The sequence below is a fragment of the Seriola aureovittata genome, chromosome 21 (assembly GCF_021018895.1).
Source record: "Seriola aureovittata isolate HTS-2021-v1 ecotype China chromosome 21, ASM2101889v1, whole genome shotgun sequence".
NCBI lineage: Eukaryota > Metazoa > Chordata > Actinopteri > Carangiformes > Carangidae > Seriola > Seriola aureovittata.
Window position 1 is genome coordinate 3405983 of NC_079384.1, and position 15827 is coordinate 3421809.

At 44.2% G+C, this 15827-nt stretch overlaps 5 protein-coding genes across 5 annotated transcripts; all 5 read left to right on the forward strand.

The window, feature by feature from the left end:
* Positions 1-139: 139 nt before the first annotated feature.
* narf (nuclear prelamin A recognition factor) lies at positions 140-6238 on the forward strand. Its single transcript, XM_056365356.1, has 12 exons — positions 140-453; positions 1210-1281; positions 1376-1441; positions 1851-1979; positions 2094-2226; positions 2574-2708; positions 3205-3323; positions 3668-3797; positions 4113-4185; positions 4540-4677; positions 4842-4999; positions 5091-6238. The coding sequence occupies exons 1-12, from the start codon at positions 283-285 to the stop codon at positions 5336-5338; spliced, it is 1572 nt and encodes a 523-aa protein (XP_056221331.1). The 5' UTR covers positions 140-282; the 3' UTR covers positions 5339-6238.
* A 1063-nt stretch (positions 6239-7301) lies between these two features.
* LOC130161957 (uncharacterized) lies at positions 7302-8771 on the forward strand. Its single transcript, XM_056365361.1, has 3 exons — positions 7302-7398; positions 7485-7784; positions 7935-8771. The coding sequence occupies exons 1-3, from the start codon at positions 7317-7319 to the stop codon at positions 8189-8191; spliced, it is 639 nt and encodes a 212-aa protein (XP_056221336.1). The 5' UTR covers positions 7302-7316; the 3' UTR covers positions 8192-8771.
* Positions 8772-10167: 1396 nt separating this feature from the next.
* Positions 10168-12303, forward strand: LOC130161956 (uncharacterized). The gene is made up of 4 exons (XM_056365360.1): positions 10168-10321; positions 10794-10889; positions 10976-11275; positions 11462-12303. Exons 2-4 carry the CDS (start codon positions 10808-10810, stop codon positions 11716-11718), a joined length of 639 nt encoding a protein of 212 aa, XP_056221335.1. The 5' UTR covers positions 10168-10321; positions 10794-10807; the 3' UTR covers positions 11719-12303.
* A 70-nt stretch (positions 12304-12373) lies between these two features.
* LOC130161961 (nuclear prelamin A recognition factor-like) lies at positions 12374-13439 on the forward strand. Its single transcript, XM_056365364.1, has 2 exons — positions 12374-12521; positions 12613-13439. Exons 1-2 carry the CDS (start codon positions 12467-12469, stop codon positions 12858-12860), a joined length of 303 nt encoding a protein of 100 aa, XP_056221339.1. The 5' UTR covers positions 12374-12466; the 3' UTR covers positions 12861-13439.
* Positions 13440-13506: 67 nt separating this feature from the next.
* LOC130161959 (uncharacterized) lies at positions 13507-15688 on the forward strand. Its single transcript, XM_056365362.1, has 4 exons — positions 13507-13853; positions 14338-14433; positions 14520-14819; positions 14954-15688. Exons 2-4 carry the CDS (start codon positions 14352-14354, stop codon positions 15199-15201), a joined length of 630 nt encoding a protein of 209 aa, XP_056221337.1. The 5' UTR covers positions 13507-13853; positions 14338-14351; the 3' UTR covers positions 15202-15688.
* The last annotated feature ends 139 nt before the right edge of the window (positions 15689-15827 follow it).

The following is a 15827-nucleotide window of genomic DNA, read 5'->3' on the forward strand; positions in this document are numbered from 1 at the left end:
CAAAATAAAAGCTTCACTGTTTAGATTTAAAAGCAGAAGTATTTTTGCTGTGTGTTCTGTTTATACCCAAACATGTTACTCATAAAACCAGAGTGACAAGTTAAAAAAAAAAACCACAAAGATTCTTCCGTTTTATACAGAACAGACTCAGCTGTTCCTTTATTTTGACAACATCCGTACTGGATGAGCCGGGTTACAACTATAATGGAGGCAGACGTGTTCAGGGAACAGTGGCGAGAGCGTTAGAGGCTGAAGTCTGCGGTGAAACAACCGCGGAGCTGGATGCGGGTGGTGGCGCCGTCCACACACGACTGGACCCGAGAGAAGAGAGCTGAGAGGCGGCTGAGTTCACCTGCCGGGAGTCGGTCATCCGGTCCTCCGGTTCTCCTCAGCCGCTCTGTCCTCTGCAGTTCCTCCTCGTCTTTGTCTGAGAGCAGATACATAATCCGTCCGGTGAGTTACCTCCGGTGAACACACAAAAACACTCACCACAACACAACACATAACACTACACACTGTCACACAACACAACAACACACAACACAACAACACACAACACTACATAACACAACAACACACAACACAACAACACTACATAACACTACACACTGTCACACAACACAACACACTGTCACACAACACTACATAACACAACACTACACAACAACACTCCACACAGTGATATTGTTGTGTATGTGTGTGTGTGTATATATATATATATATATATATATATATATATATATATATATATATACATATATATATATATATACACACACACACACATACACATATACTGTGTGTGTGTGTGTGTGTGTGTGTGTGTGTAATGTTCCTACAGTTACAGCTCTGTCTGACACTGTGACAGTTACAGTAAATCATTCACCACAGTTTCTTGTTTCAATCATCACAGGCTGAAATGCTGTTTATTCAGTAAATATGTGGTTTTCATCGTTGATCGCCGCCTCCAGTCTGAACTTGAACCTGAACCTGTAACTTGTGGTTGTTTTTGTTAGCTCTGCGTCTGTAATTAACTCAAACCATTTAAATGGTAATGACAGGATAGTGGTTTGTGTACACTGCAAGTTTCCCATCCTTATGAGTCTGTTGTGTTTCTGATAGGAGGAGGAGGCTGACAGGAAGTGATCTGCACCAGGAGGCTCATACTGTTGTTATCTACACACCTACATATTTTATATTATGTTACAGGTGACAGCGAGGAAGATGTCGGAGGTCAACGTAGCAAAGAAGAAGGAGAAGTGTGAGAACTGCACCAAACAGGTGAACTGACCCAGCCTGGTCTGAGGAACCAATCTCTTCTATTAGTGATCCTGGATCAGAAAAAGTCTTTAATTGATTATCAATCTGCTCACAGTGCAACAAGAAGCAGAATGATGAAGGAGCCAACGCACAGCAGGAGGGAGAGGAAGTCAACGGACAGGTAACTACATCAGTCCTCACCTGTTTATTAAATGAGTGTTCACGTGTTCTGTACATCTGAGGCAGTGAGGAAGACTACTGCACCTGAGACTTCACCTGAGAGGGGTTTTGTTTATATGTTTATTTATTAGCTTTATAAAATGAGATACAGATTAAATGAATAAAATAAAGCAAAGTCAAATAAATTAAACTCTGATGATGTCATCACACTACATATTATACCTGAAAACTGGAGGTGTGTTAAAAAGATCTGAGCATTTACTAGGCATGGAGGGTCAGGTTGCATTATGGGAAATGTAGGCGCCAGTGTTTCAGGATCTTAGCACATGCTGGGACCAGAAGTCACGATGTCTCAGCCTCCGTGTGACCCGTCTCTCTGGTGTTATCTCACCTGTCCTGTGTCTGCCCAGGTGAGTGAAGGGCCTCAGGTGTTGCTGAGCGCCTGTCTGTCCTGTGACGGCTGTCTGTCAGAGGAGGAGAGCCTGAAGATATCTCAGCAGAGCCTGGAGGAGGTGGAGCGGGTTCTGGAGAACAACAAGGTTCGATACACAACCAGCCGGCCTGTTGTTGTTGTTGTTGTTGTTGTTGTTGTGGTTGTTGTTGTGCTGTGTAACTCACACTGTGTTGTCCCATTATGTGTCTGTCCCTCTCAGAAGTGTGACGTGTCGAAGCACAAGGTGCTGGTCGCCTCCGTTTGTCCACAGTCGCTGCCGTTCTTTGCTGTCAAGTTTGGCGTGGACATCAGTGACTCCGCCCTCAAACTGTGTGGCTTCCTGAAGAGTCTGGGTGAGCATTTAAAAATGAACTGTATGTATCTGTCTGAAGTTCAAGGAGGCGGATCTGGTTTTTAATGTGGGATCTGTGATGTGATGTCTTCTCCTCATCAGGTCACTGACTGTATTAAATCAGAAACAAGCTGCGTTCAGATTCTCTGTCGTGTTTTATTTGGTTTTGATTCTTGTTTAAAACCAGTTGAAGTCTTGAACGTGGCTCTCTGCGTAGCCCTTTTCTCTCTGTGTGGACAAACTGACACCTGCTCGCTGTATCTCTCACGGGTGCTCGACATTCCTCCACCTCACCCCCACGTCAGTCTCACCCAGTCTGTGCTCTCTGCTCTGGGATCTGGTCCACAGGAGTCCAGTATGTGTTCGACACCACTCTGGCTGCAGGATTCAGCATCTTGGAGAGTCAGAAGGAGTTTATTCAGAGGTACCGCAGGAGGCACCACGACTCCCACGCCCTGCCCATGTTCACCTCCTCCTGCCCAGGTAAACCTCCCCCCTCCTCCTCCTCCTCTCTGCTCCACCGTGCCCCACCCCCACCCCACCCCCTCTTTTTATCCCCCACCTGTCAGACCCCCTGTTTCCTTCCCTCCGCTGCTGACTGTACAGTTAATGTGGATCATGAGCTGAATATGGAGACAGAGATAATGGAGGAGAGCTGGTGGAGAAAGATAGAAAGCTTGTTTCTGACCGCTCCCCTCATCAGAGATAAGACCTCACACACACACACACACACACACACACACACACACACATGCAAACTTTCAGTGTGTGGGAGGGTGTCAGGGAAACAATGAAACAACAGCTCTAATGTGTATTTTACAGATTGTTTCAGGTGCGTTATTATTGTTATTATCTTCCTCTGTGAGGTTCTGTTTATTCCCTTAACAGATCAAGATTAAATGAGACTGTGTGTGTGTGTGTGTGTGTGTGTGTGTGTGTGTGTGTGTGTGTGTGTGTGTGTGTGTGTGTGTGTACACAGGGTGGATCCGTTACTCGGAGCGGGTCCTGGGCAGCTTGGTGACCCCTCATATCTGCACAGCCAGGTCTCCTCAGCAGATCATGGGCTGTCTGGTCAAAGACTACTTCTCTAAGCAGCAGGTGAGTGGGACTAGTTACCTGTCTGAGGTCAACTAGTCAGTTAAAGGTCAGAGTTAACTTGTGCAGGTAACTGTATCAGGAACGGCTCCTTGGGCAAATAAAACATGATAACAGTGTAAGTAGTGTGTCTCCTGAGGGTTAAACTGCTGCTCTGAGTCTGAGGTCTTCAGGAGAAGGACTCTGTCCAGATGTTGACTGGATGAGGAGGAAGCGGTCTTGTCTGTCACATCTGGACAGAGCAGTGATGTGAAGGCGGTTCAGCTCTCACAGTGGATAGAAACATGAATCGCTGTGGTGCTGCAGGTAGATTATCTGACTCCTTATGTTCGCTCTCGTCCCGGCAGAAGCTGAGTCCAGACCAGCTCTACCATGTGGTGGTGGCTCCCTGCTTTGATAAGAAGCTGGAGGCCGTCAGAGAGGAGTTCTGCAACAGTCTGCTGGACTCCAGAGACGTGGACTGTGTCCTCACCTCAGGTTGTCCCTATACTGAACTACACTATACTATTACATTAGAGCTGACTCAGCACAAACAGACAGGTTAGAGCCTGAGCCACAGAACACCTGGTCCTCTACGTCACGTCTGGTGCGGACATTAAAACCTGTTACAGTATTTGTAGTTTGACTGTAGAGCTCAGTGTAAAAACAGACTCATTTGAAGAAGGCTTCTTCTCCTCCTCCTCCTCCTCAGCTCCTGTTACTCTCTTCTTCTTCTTCTTCTTTCTTCTTCTTCTTCTTCTGACACTAAATCTAATGAAGACGTTTCAGTAACTGTGATGTTTGATGTTTCAGGTGAGATCTATCACCTGATGGAGCAGAAGAAGGTCTCAGTGGAGGACCTGGACTCTGTTCCGCTGGATCCAGTGTGAGTACTGGAACTAGTTTCTTCTGTTTGTTACCTCAAGTAGACCAGACTGGACCAGAGTGGATCAGACTGGATCAGACCAGAAAAGACTGGATCAGACTGGATCAGGCCAGAACAGACAGGACCAGACCATAGCAGACTGGATCAGACTGGATCAGGCCAGAACAGACAGGACCAGACTGGACAGTGTGTTGATAACATCACGAGCGTGACTGATGACAAACTGATGATGAGTCGTTTCTGACTCTACATGTGTTTGATATTTCCAGCTCTACACTGACAGAACTATGTTATTGAATATTGATTATTGATTACATATTGATATCTTCACTGAGTAGCTGTCATTGGCTGCAGGCTGGGGGAGGCGGGAGAGGCAGCGCTGGTGAGGCACGAGGGCCGAGGTTCTGAAGGTTTCCTGGAGCACGTGTTCAAACATGCTGCCAAAGAGCTGTTTGGTCTGGAGGTCCATGAGATCACGTACAAGACCCTCAGGTGAGACTCACCTGGACGCTGACACCTGCACCGCAGCGTTCATTGATGTCCGGTCATGGTTTTCATGATGTCGCTGTGCCTCAGTGGGAACCCTTGAACGTCTACAGCGTCATGTTTATGACTGATGTGTCTCTCTTCGTGTCCTCCGTGTCGTGGTTTCACAGGAACCGAGACTTCCAGGAAGTGACCCTGGAGCGGGACGGAGAGACTCTGCTGCAGTTTGCTGCCATCTATGGTTTCAGGAACATCCAGACCCTGGTCCACCGGATGAGGAAGGGACGAGTGCCGTACCAGCTGGTGGAGGTTCTGTCCTGCCCGGGAGGTAACTCTGCGCTGCACATGTTCACTCCTGTCAGTCCCACAGAGACCTACCTGCTCATGTTAACCCCCCCACCCCCCTTGTGTCCACTCAGGGTGCTTGAGTGGCCGCGGTCAGGCTGAGAGCGAGGCGGGAGGACGGGTGGACAAAGCCCTGGTCCAGCAGATGGAGGACTCCTACAGCAGCCTGCCGGTCCGTCTCCCAGAGGTCAACCCCGCCCTGCAGACCCTCTATCAAGACTGGCTCCAGGGCCATGACTCCCCCCAGGCCAGCACGCTGCTGCACACCCAGTACAGAAACCAGGGTCAGGTCCACACACAGCCCCCCCACATGCAGTGGTGAGGACAGGGTTTTACTTTAAGACATGATGGTTGAATGAGGACCGCCTAAGCTCGGTCCTGATTCTGCTTGGACCATCTCCATCCTGCTGACGACCACGAAGGACCTGCTGAAGAGCTGCTGCTCTATGGACCAGGGACTGAATTCTCTGTATGTGCAGTTCTTCCACTTGACCACAGGGGGGCGATGTCTGTCTTTACAACATGGCCAAAGCTGAGCCTGAGGAGAGATGAGGTCCAGACTGAAGCCTTGATGTCACTGAGCTGCTCATATAATGACTAATAACATTAATTAGGTACAGAGTCGTCTGATTGTCCGGCTGCTCTGAGACGTCAGGGAGTCTGAAGCATGTGTGAAGTATTTATGCCAAAATACAAAAATACAAAATGCAGAGCAATAATCCAGAGAGCAGAAACATGTAAAAGCTTTTAGCAGAACTGGAGCTGATGACCTGAACTTTGACCCTGAATGTGAAAATAAAGTCTAGTCCAGAGTGAGCAGGTTTTACTGTGTGTTCAAGGCACTGCCACTGTTCCTCTGTGTTCTTTAACACAGCTGTGCAGCAGTGTGATTGTCTTATCTCAACACTCAGTTGAAAGTCCAGCTGCTAATTCAGGAGATCAGAGGTCATCAACTTTTCCTTTCACAGCGTTAATCCGTCCCAGTGTAGAGACTCATATTATTTTTAATGGTACAAGATGAATTTGTTTTATTTTCATTCCACAAACTTTTATCATGAGATCAAACATGCGTGTTAATAACTAAAACACTCTGGATGATGACGTCGTCGCTCACTGAACAGCCTCTGTACAGTTCATGTGTTCGTTCGTATGAAAACATATTAATATGAAAACTGTGACTTCCTGCAGGAAACCTACAACAATAAAACACTTTGACCCAAAACCGTGTTTCACTCTAAACAACATGTTGCAATAACTTGCATTTATCACCTGCTGCTGAACGCTCACCTTATTAACATACACACACAGAAATAAACACATGAACAAAATGTAGAAATACAGAAATAGATCAATATATCAATGAAATGAATACATGTGAAAATACAGGAATAACCTTTGTCGTTACCAAAATGTATTTATGCTTGTGTCATTTTTTGTTCTTTAGTTACTTATAAACCACAGACTGACCGTCTGTACTCACATGTAGGCTGCACCCGTGTTTCTCTCTGCCCTATTCTTCATTTCTCCCTTTCTCTTTCTCTTTCTTTTAATCCACTTATCTTTACACCCGCGAAGGCGTTTCTCCTCCTCCTCCTCCTCCTCCTCCTTCCTCCTCCTCCTCCTCCTCCTTCCTCCTCCTCCTTACCTGTTTGGAAACTCCCGCTGAAGAGGTGTGTTTCACCTGGGATCATTTCCCGTGACCTGTCACTTCTCCTTCAGAATCGATCGATGGTTCTCTCCTGACAGAAGCAGTCTAAGGTAGGTCTGAGTCTGTTTGCATTTCTGTTTGTTCTGCACTTGAAGCAGGGAAAGATATTGATCCAAACAAACCAAATATTTTCTCGTGATAAGGCTTTGAATGTGTACTGAATCATATTAGGTGTGTGTGTGTGTGTGTGTGTGTGTGTGTGTGTGTGTGTGTGTGTGTGTGTGTGTGTGTGTGTGTGTGTGTGTGTGTGTGTGTGTGTGTGTTTATTGTGATCATAAATTTACTAAAGATAAGATGTTCTATTTGTTCCCAACACAATGTGATAAATTTCATTTGCTCAAGTTGTGATTTTTAAGGGTTACTCCAATATCTTTCCACATATCAATCACTGGTTTAATCCATAACAATGTTGTTTTATATTTTGCATGTAAAATCTGAGTAGTGTAGAATTGCTAGTAACTACAGCTGTCAGGTGAAAGCATTTGGGTGAAGTACAGTATTTCTCCCTGACTTGACGGTAGAATGACGTTCAGGCGCCAGAGCGGCTCTTAACATTTACTTTGTTCCTTTCTCTGAAGACAGAAGATCCAAGATGTCCAGCCTGAGGTTGTGTCTGACTTTGCTCATTGCTGTTACTTTTCAACAAGGCCAGGCCGAGAACTTATCAAATCATGGTATTTATATGAACATACTGTATATACTGTAGATACATTATGAAGTAAGAGAAGGAAATCATAACTTCTGCCTTGTTCTTTTCCAGGAGTTGTACTGAAGTGCAACAGATCAGTGGACGTTGAAGCTGGAGGAACTGTGACACTAACCTGCATTGTGACTTACAACTTGGAGGACCCTGCAGTTTGTCAAGCTAGAGATCTAACCTGTAATGACGCAAATATCAGCAAACCTTATATAGCGAGGATTGGCAATCATGACATCATGTCAGTGAACATCTCACAAGTCCAGAAAATGGGGAATTACACCTTCAAAGTGAAGACAACCTGTGGTGCTGATGACTTTAGGGTACAAATTAACCGGTTCAACAACAAACGAGGTGTTACAGGTGAGTGGTGTGTGTGTGTGTGTGTGTGTGTGTGTGTGTGTGTGTGTGTGTGTGTGTGTGTGTGTGCATCATTATCACCTGTTTGTATACAGTAAAAGTCTTGGTTGTATTTAACCCACAGGTACTAACAGGTGTGCTCTTTGTTGTCAGATGAATTCTGGAATGTCAAAAAACCTGACCCGAAGCCAGAGCCAGAGCCAGAGTGGGAAAGCAGGATTCCCGCCGTGTTGGCTGTTTGTTTCATAATCACTGGCCTCTGCATCATCATCCTGTGTTTCCTCTTTAGAACCAGAAGACGAAGACAAGTCATCAGAAACATGATGACGTGCAATACTCAAGATGACCTCAGTGACACAGACTCTGTGGTGGATAAAACCCCCCTGAACCCTGAACCCCAGACCCCCTGACAACATCTGTAATCTGTGTTTCAGTGTATGTGTGTGGGGGTGGGGGGTGACGTTTATCTTTTTTAATTTCTTTACACTTTCAATAATCTGTGACATATTTGTACAACTTAATAAATGTAAATATTATGATTTGTGTTTTTACAGATTGATCAATGTAAATATGATGATTTGTGTTTTTATAGATTGATTGATCCATGTATATATTCTGTGATAATCTGATTAAAGGGTTATGTCACCATTTGAACACATGCAGTCTCCTCATGATGAAGAGTATGACCCTGTGCTGTGCTGTGATGAGTTGCATTATGGGAAATTTGGGATTCAATTACAAGGGATTAAAAACCAGGAGAGAATTTCCTCCTTTTTCTAATGTGTCACTTGGAAATCCACCTTTATATATAATATAATATTATATTATATTATATTATATTTCATCTTACTGTTGATAATGACATGAAAAAGATAATAATTGTTACAGTGACAGGGTGTTAATGTGTCAGTCATGGTGCAGATTAACTCAGCCACTGTACATAACACATCTTCTGTGTGATGGAAAATAAACATCTGTCAGTATCAAGCACTTCCTCGTCTTTGATGTGACTATGACGTCGCAGAGCGCACACACACACACAACACACACACACAACACACACACACACACACCACACACACACACACACACACGCGCGGGACGGAGAGACTCTGCTGCAGTTTGCTGCCATCTATGGTTTCAGGAACATCCAGACCCTGGTCCACCGGATGAGGAAGGGACGAGTGCCGTACCAGCTGGTGGAGGTTCTGTCCTGCCCGGGAGGTAACTCTGCGCTGCACATGTTCACTCCTGTCAGTCCCACAGAGACCTACCTGCTCATGTTAACCCCCCCACCCCCCTTGTGTCCACTCAGGGTGCTTGAGTGGCCGCGGTCAGGCTGAGAGCGAGGCGGGAGGACGGGTGGACAAAGCCCTGGTCCAGCAGATGGAGGACTCCTACAGCAGCCTGCCGGTCCGTCTCCCAGAGGTCAACCCCGCCCTGCAGACCCTCTATCAAGACTGGCTCCAGGGCCATGACTCCCCCCAGGCCAGCACGCTGCTGCACACCCAGTACAGAAACCAGGGTCAGGTCCACGCACAGCCCCCCCACATGCAGTGGTGAGGACAGGGTTTTACTTTAAGACATGATGGTTGAATGAGGACCGCCTAAGCTCGGTCCTGATTCTGCTTGGACCATCTCCATCCTGCTGACGACCACGAAGGACCTGCTGAAGAGCTGCTGCTCTATGGACCAGGGACTGAATTCTCCGTATGTGCAGTTCTTCCACCTGACCACAGGGGGGCGATGTCTGTCTTTACAACATGGCCAAAGCTGAGCCTGAGGAGAGATGAGGTCCAGACTGAAGCCTTGATGTCACTGAGCTGCTCACATAATGACTAATAACATTAATTAGGTACAGAGTCGTCTGATTGTCCGGCTGCTCTGAGACGTCAGGGAATCTGAAGCATGTGTGAAGTATTTATGCCAAAATACAAAAATACAAAATGCAGAGCAATAATCCAGAGAGCAGAAACATGTAAAAGCTTTTAGCAGAACTGGAGCTGATGACCTGAACTTTGACCCAAAACCGTGTTTCACTCTAAACAACATGTTGCAATAACTTGCATTTATCACCTGCTGCTGAACGCTCACCTTATTAACATACACACACAGAAATAAACACATGAACAAAATGTAGAAATACAGAAATAGATAAATATATCAATGAAATGAATACATGTGAAAATACAGGAACAACCTTTGTCGTTACCAAAATGTATTTATGCTTGTGTCATTTTTTGTTCTTTAGTTACTTATAAACCACAGACTGACCGTCTGTACTCACATGTAGGCTGCACCCGTGTTTCTCTCTGCCCTATTCTTCATTTCTCCCTTTCTCTTTCTCTTTCTTTTAATCCACTTATCTTTACACCCGCGAAGGCGTTTCTCCTCCTCCTCCTCCTCCTCCTTCCTCCTCCTCCTTACCTGTTTGGAAACTCCCGCTGAAGAGGTGTGTTTCACCTGGGATCATTTCCCGTGACCTGTCACTTCTCCTTCAGAATCGATCGATGGTTCTCTCCTGACAGAAGCAGTCTAAGGTAGGTCTGAGTCTGTTTGCATTGCTGTTTGTTCTGCACTTGAAGCAGGGAAAGATATTGATCCAAACAAACCAAATATTTTCTCATGATAAGGCTTTGAATGTGTACTGAATCATGTTAGGTGTGTGTGTGTGTTTATTGTGAGTTTATTGTGAGTTTATTGTGATCATAAATTTTTTAAAGACAAGATGTTCTATTTGTTCCCAACAGAATGTGATAAATTTCATTTGATCAAGTTGTGATTTTTAAGGGTTACTCCAATATCTTTCCACATATCAATCACTGGTTTAATCCATAACAATGTTGTTTTATATTTTGCATGTAAAATCTGAGTAGTGTAGAATTACTAGTAACTACAGCTGTCAGGTGAAAGCATTTGGGTGAAGTACAGTATTTCTCCCTGACTTTATGGTAGAATGACGTTCAGGCGCCAGAGCGGTTCTTAATATTTACTTTGTTCCTTTCTCTGAAGACGGAAGATCCAAGATGTCCAGCCTGAGGTTGTGTCTGACTTTGCTCTTTGCTGCTACTTTTCAACAAGGCCAAGCCAAGACCTTATCAAATCCAGGTATTTATATGAACATACTGTATATACTGTAGATACATTATGAAGTAAGAGAAGGAAATCATAACTTCTGCTTTGTTCTCTTCCAGGAGTTTTACTGGAGTGCAACAGATCAGTGAACGTTGAAGCCAGAGGAACTGTGACACTAACCTGCATTGTGACTTACAACTTGGAGGACCCTGCAGCTTGTAAAGCTAGAGATCTAACCTGTAATGACGCAATTATCAGCAAACCTTATATAAAGAGGATCGGCAATCATGACATCATGTCAGTGAACATCTCACAAGTCCAGAAAATGGGGAATTACACCTTCAAAGTGAAGACAACCTGTGGTGCTGATGACTTTACGGTACAAATTAACCGGTTCAACAACAAACGAGGTGTTACAGGTGAGTGGTGTGTGTGTGTGTGTGTGTGTGTGTGTGTGTGTGTGTGTGTGTGTGTGTGTGTGTGTGTGTGTGTGTGTGTGTGTGTGTGTGTGTGTGTGTGTGCATCATAATCACCTGTGTGTATACAGTAAAAGTCTTGGTTGTATTTAACCGACAGGTACTAACAGGTGTGTTCTTTGTTGTCAGATGAATTCTGGAATGTCAAAAAACCTGACCCGAAGCCAGAGCCAGAGCCAGAGTGGGAAAGCAGGATTCCCGCCGTGTTGGCTGTTTGTTTCATAATCACTGGCCTCTGCATCATCATCCTGTGTTTCCTCTTTAGAACCAGAAGACGAAGACAAGTCATCAGAAACATGATGACGTGCAATACTCAAGATGACCTCAGTGACACAGACTCTGTGGTGGATAAAACCCCCCTGAACCCTGAACCCCAGACCCCCTGACAACATCTGTAATCTGTGTTTCAGTGTATGTGTGTGGGGGTGGGGGGTGACGTTTATCTTTTTTAATTTCTTTACACTTTCAATAATCTGTGACATATTTTTTACAAATTGATAAATGTAAATATGAGGATTTGTGTTTTTATAGATTGATAAATGTAAATATGATGATTTGTGTTTTTATAGATTGATTGATTGATCCATGTATATATTCTGTGATAATCAGATTAAAGGGTTATGTCACCATTTGAACACATGCAGTCTCCTCATGATGAAGAGTATGACCCTGTGCTGTGCTGTGATGAGTTGCATTATGGGAAATTTGGGATTCAATTACAAGGGATTAAAAACCAGGAGAGAATTTCCTCCTTTTTCTAATGTGTCACTTGGAAATCCACCTTTATATATAATATAATATTATATTATATTATATTATATTTCATCTTACTGTTGATAATGACATGAAAAAGCTAATCATTGTTACAGTGACAGGGTGTTAATGTGTCAGTCATGGTGCAGATTAACTCAGCCACTGTACATAACACATCTTCTGTGTGATGGAAAATAAACATCTGTCAGTATCAAGCACTTCCTCGTCTTTGATGTGACTATGACGTCGCAGAGCGCGCACACACACACACACACACACCACACACACACACACACACACGCGCGCGTGCGGGACGGAGAGACTCTGCTGCAGTTTGCTGCCATCTATGGTTTCAGGAACATCCAGACCCTGGTCCACCGGATGAGGAAGGGACGAGTGCCGTACCAGCTGGTGGAGGTTCTGTCCTGCCCGGGAGGTAACTCTGCGCTGCACATGTTTACTCCTGTAGGTCCCACAGAGACCTACCTGCTCATGTTAACCCCCCCACCCCCCTTGTGTCCACTCAGGGTGCTTGAGTGGCCGCGGTCAGGCTGAGAGCGAGGCGGGAGGACGGGTGGACAAAGCCCTGGTCCAGCAGATGGAGGACTCCTACAGCAGCCTGCCGGTCCGTCTCCCAGAGGTCAACCCCGCCCTGCAGACCCTCTATCAAGACTGGCTCCAGGGCCAAGACTCCCCCCAGGCCAGCACGCTGCTGCACACCCAGTACAGAAACCAGGGTCAGGTCCACGCACAGCCCCCCCACATGCAGTGGTGAGGACAGGGTTTTACTTTAAGACATGATGGTTGAATGAGGACCGCCTAAGCTCGGTCCTGATTCTGCTTGGACCATCTCCATCCTGCTGACGACCACGAAGGACCTGCTGAAGAGCTGCTGCTCTATGGACCAGGGACTGAATTCTCCGTATGTGCAGTTCTTTCACCTGACCACAGGGGGGCGATGTCTGTCTTTACAACATGGCCAAAGCTGAGCCTGAGGAGAGATGAGGTCCAGACTGAAGCCTTGATGTCACTGAGCTGCTCACATAATGACTAATAACATTAATTAGGTACAGAGTCGTCTGATTGTCCGGCTGCTCTGAGACGTCAGGGAGTCTGAAGCATGTGTGAAGTATTTATGCCAAAATACAAAAATACAAAATGCAGAGCAATAATCCAGAGAGCAGAAACATGTAAAAGCTTTTAGCAGAACTGGAGCTGATGACCTGAACTTTGACCCAAAACCGTGTTTCACTCTAAACAACATGTTGCAATAACTTGCATTTATCACCTGCTGCTGAACGCTCACCTTATTAACATACACACACAGAAATAAACACATGAACAAAATGTAGAAATACAGAAATAGATCAATATATCAATGAAATGAATACATGTGAAAATACAGGAACAACCTTTGTCGTTACCAAAATGTATTTATGCTTGTGTCATTTTTTGTTCTTTAGTTACTTATAAACCACAGACTGACCGTCTGTACTCACATGTAGGCTGCACCCGTGTTTCTCTCTGCCCTATTCTTCATTTCTCCCTTTCTCTTTCTCTTTCTTTTAATCCACTTATCTTTACACCCGCGAAGGCGTTTCTCCTCCTCCTCCTCCTCCTCCTCCTTCCTCCTCCTCCTTCCTCCTCCTCCTTACCTGTTTGGAAACTCCCGCTGAAGAGGTGTGTTTCACCTGGGATCATTTCCCGTGACCTGTCACTTCTCCTTCAGAATCGATCGATGGTTCTCTCCTGACAGAAGCAGTCTAAGGTAGGTCTGAGTCTGTTTGCATTTCTGTTTGTTCTGCACTTGAAGCAGGGAAAGATATTGATCCAAACAAACCAAATATTTTCTCGTGATAAGGCTTTGAATGTGTACTGAATCATATTAGGTGTGTGTGTGTGTGTGTGTGTGTGTTTATTGTGAGTTTATTGTGAGTTTATTGTGATCATAAATTTTTTAAAGACAAGATGTTCTATTTGTTCCCAACACAATGTGATAAATTTCATTTGATCAAGTTGTGATTTTTAAGGGTTACTCCAATATCTTTCCACATATCAATCACTGGTTTAATCCATAACAATGTTGTTTTATATTTTGCATGTAAAATCTGAGTAGTGTAGAATTGCTAGTAACTACAGCTGTCAGGTGAAAGCATTTGGGTGAAGTACAGTATTTCTCCCTGACTTTATGGTAGAATGACTTTCAGGTGCCAGAGCGGCTCTTAACATTTACTTTGTTCCTTTCTCTGAAGACAGAAGATCCAAGATGTCGAACCTGAGCTTGTGTCTGACTTTGCTCATTGCTGTTACTTTTCAACAAGGCCAAGCCAAGACCTTATCAAATCAAGGTATTTATATGAACATAATGTATATACTGTAGATACATAATGAAGTAAGAGAAGGAAATCATAACTTCTGCCTTGTTCTTTTCCAGGAGTTTTACTGAAGTGCAACAGATCAGTGGAATTTGAAGCTGGAGGAACTGTGACACTAACCTGCATTGTGACTTACAACTTGGAGGACCCTGCAGTTTGTAAAGTTACAGATCTACTCTGTAATGACGCAAATATCAGCAAACCTTATATAAAGAGGATCGGCACTCATGACATCATGTCAGTGAACATCTCACAAGTCCAGAAAATGGGGAATTACACCTTCAAAGTGAAGACAACCTGTGGTGGTGATGACTTTACGGTACAAATTAACCGGTTCATCGGCAAACGTGGTGTTACAAGTGAGTGGTGTGTGTGTGTGTGTGTGTGTGTGTGTGTGTGTGTGTGTGCGCATCATTATCACCTGTGTGTATACAGTAAAAGTCTTGGTTGTATTTAACCCACAGGTACTAACAGGTGTGTTCTTTGTTGTCAGGTGCAGTCTGGAATGTCAAAAAAACTGAGCCAGGGCCAGAGCCACAGCAGGAAAGCAGGATTCCCGCCACAATGGCTGTTTGTTTCACGATCATTGGCGTCTGCATCATCCTGTGTTTCCTCTTTAGAACCAGAAGACGAAGACAAGTCATCAGAAACATGATGACGTGCAATACTCAAGATGACCTCAGTGACACAGACTCTGTGGTGGATAAAACCCCCCTGAACCCTGAACCCCAGACCCCCTGACAACATCTGTAATCTGTGTTTCAGTATATGTGTGTGGGGGTGGGGGGTTATTCCTCAACACAGCTGGCTGTGTGTCCTCCTGCCTCTGAAACGTCAGCCTGACGTTTATCCTATTTAATTTCTTTACACTTTCAATAATCTGTGACATATTTTTTACAAATTGATAAATGTAAATATGATGATTTGTGTTTTTACAGATTGATAAATGTAAATATGATGATTTGTGTTTTTACAAATTGATAAATGTAAATATGATGATTTGTGTTTTTACAGATTGATTGATCCATGTATATATTCTGTGATAATCTGATTAAAGGGTTATGTCACCATTTGAACACATGCAGTCTCCTCATGATGAAGAGTATGACCCTGTGCTGTGCTGTGATGAGTTGCATTATGGGAAATTTGGGATCCAGCATTTTTGGGATCAAATTACAAGGGATTAAAAACCAGGAGAGAATTTCCTCCTTTTTCTAATGTCACTTGGAAATCCACCTTTATATATAATATAATATAATATAATATATTTAATACAATATAGCATAACATAATATAATATAATATAACATCACATATTATATTATTATATAATTATATTATATTATATTATATTATATTATATTATA

Bases quoted from the DNA above. Each gene is read 5' to 3' on its own strand.
- narf (XM_056365356.1), top strand. From the start codon at position 283: ATGCGGGTGGTGGCGCCGTCCACACACGACTGGACCCGAGAGAAGAGA. The intron at 1,282-1,375 runs GTGAACTGACCC...ATCTGCTCACAG, and splicing joins GTGAGAACTGCACCAAACAG to TGCAACAAGAAGCAGAATGA. The intron at 4,186-4,539 runs GTGAGTACTGGA...CATTGGCTGCAG, and splicing joins TCTGTTCCGCTGGATCCAGT to GCTGGGGGAGGCGGGAGAGG.
- LOC130161959 (XM_056365362.1), top strand. From the start codon at position 14,352: ATGTCGAACCTGAGCTTGTGTCTGACTTTGCTCATTGCTGTTACTTTT. The intron at 14,434-14,519 runs GTATTTATATGA...GTTCTTTTCCAG, and splicing joins CAAGACCTTATCAAATCAAG to GAGTTTTACTGAAGTGCAAC. The intron at 14,820-14,953 runs GTGAGTGGTGTG...CTTTGTTGTCAG, and splicing joins CGGCAAACGTGGTGTTACAA to GTGCAGTCTGGAATGTCAAA.
- LOC130161956 (XM_056365360.1), top strand. From the start codon at position 10,808: ATGTCCAGCCTGAGGTTGTGTCTGACTTTGCTCTTTGCTGCTACTTTT. The intron at 10,890-10,975 runs GTATTTATATGA...GTTCTCTTCCAG, and splicing joins CAAGACCTTATCAAATCCAG to GAGTTTTACTGGAGTGCAAC. The intron at 11,276-11,461 runs GTGAGTGGTGTG...CTTTGTTGTCAG, and splicing joins CAACAAACGAGGTGTTACAG to ATGAATTCTGGAATGTCAAA.
- LOC130161961 (XM_056365364.1), top strand. From the start codon at position 12,467: ATGAGGAAGGGACGAGTGCCGTACCAGCTGGTGGAGGTTCTGTCCTGC. The intron at 12,522-12,612 runs GTAACTCTGCGC...GTGTCCACTCAG, and splicing joins GGTTCTGTCCTGCCCGGGAG to GGTGCTTGAGTGGCCGCGGT.
- LOC130161957 (XM_056365361.1), top strand. From the start codon at position 7,317: ATGTCCAGCCTGAGGTTGTGTCTGACTTTGCTCATTGCTGTTACTTTT. The intron at 7,399-7,484 runs GTATTTATATGA...GTTCTTTTCCAG, and splicing joins CGAGAACTTATCAAATCATG to GAGTTGTACTGAAGTGCAAC. The intron at 7,785-7,934 runs GTGAGTGGTGTG...CTTTGTTGTCAG, and splicing joins CAACAAACGAGGTGTTACAG to ATGAATTCTGGAATGTCAAA.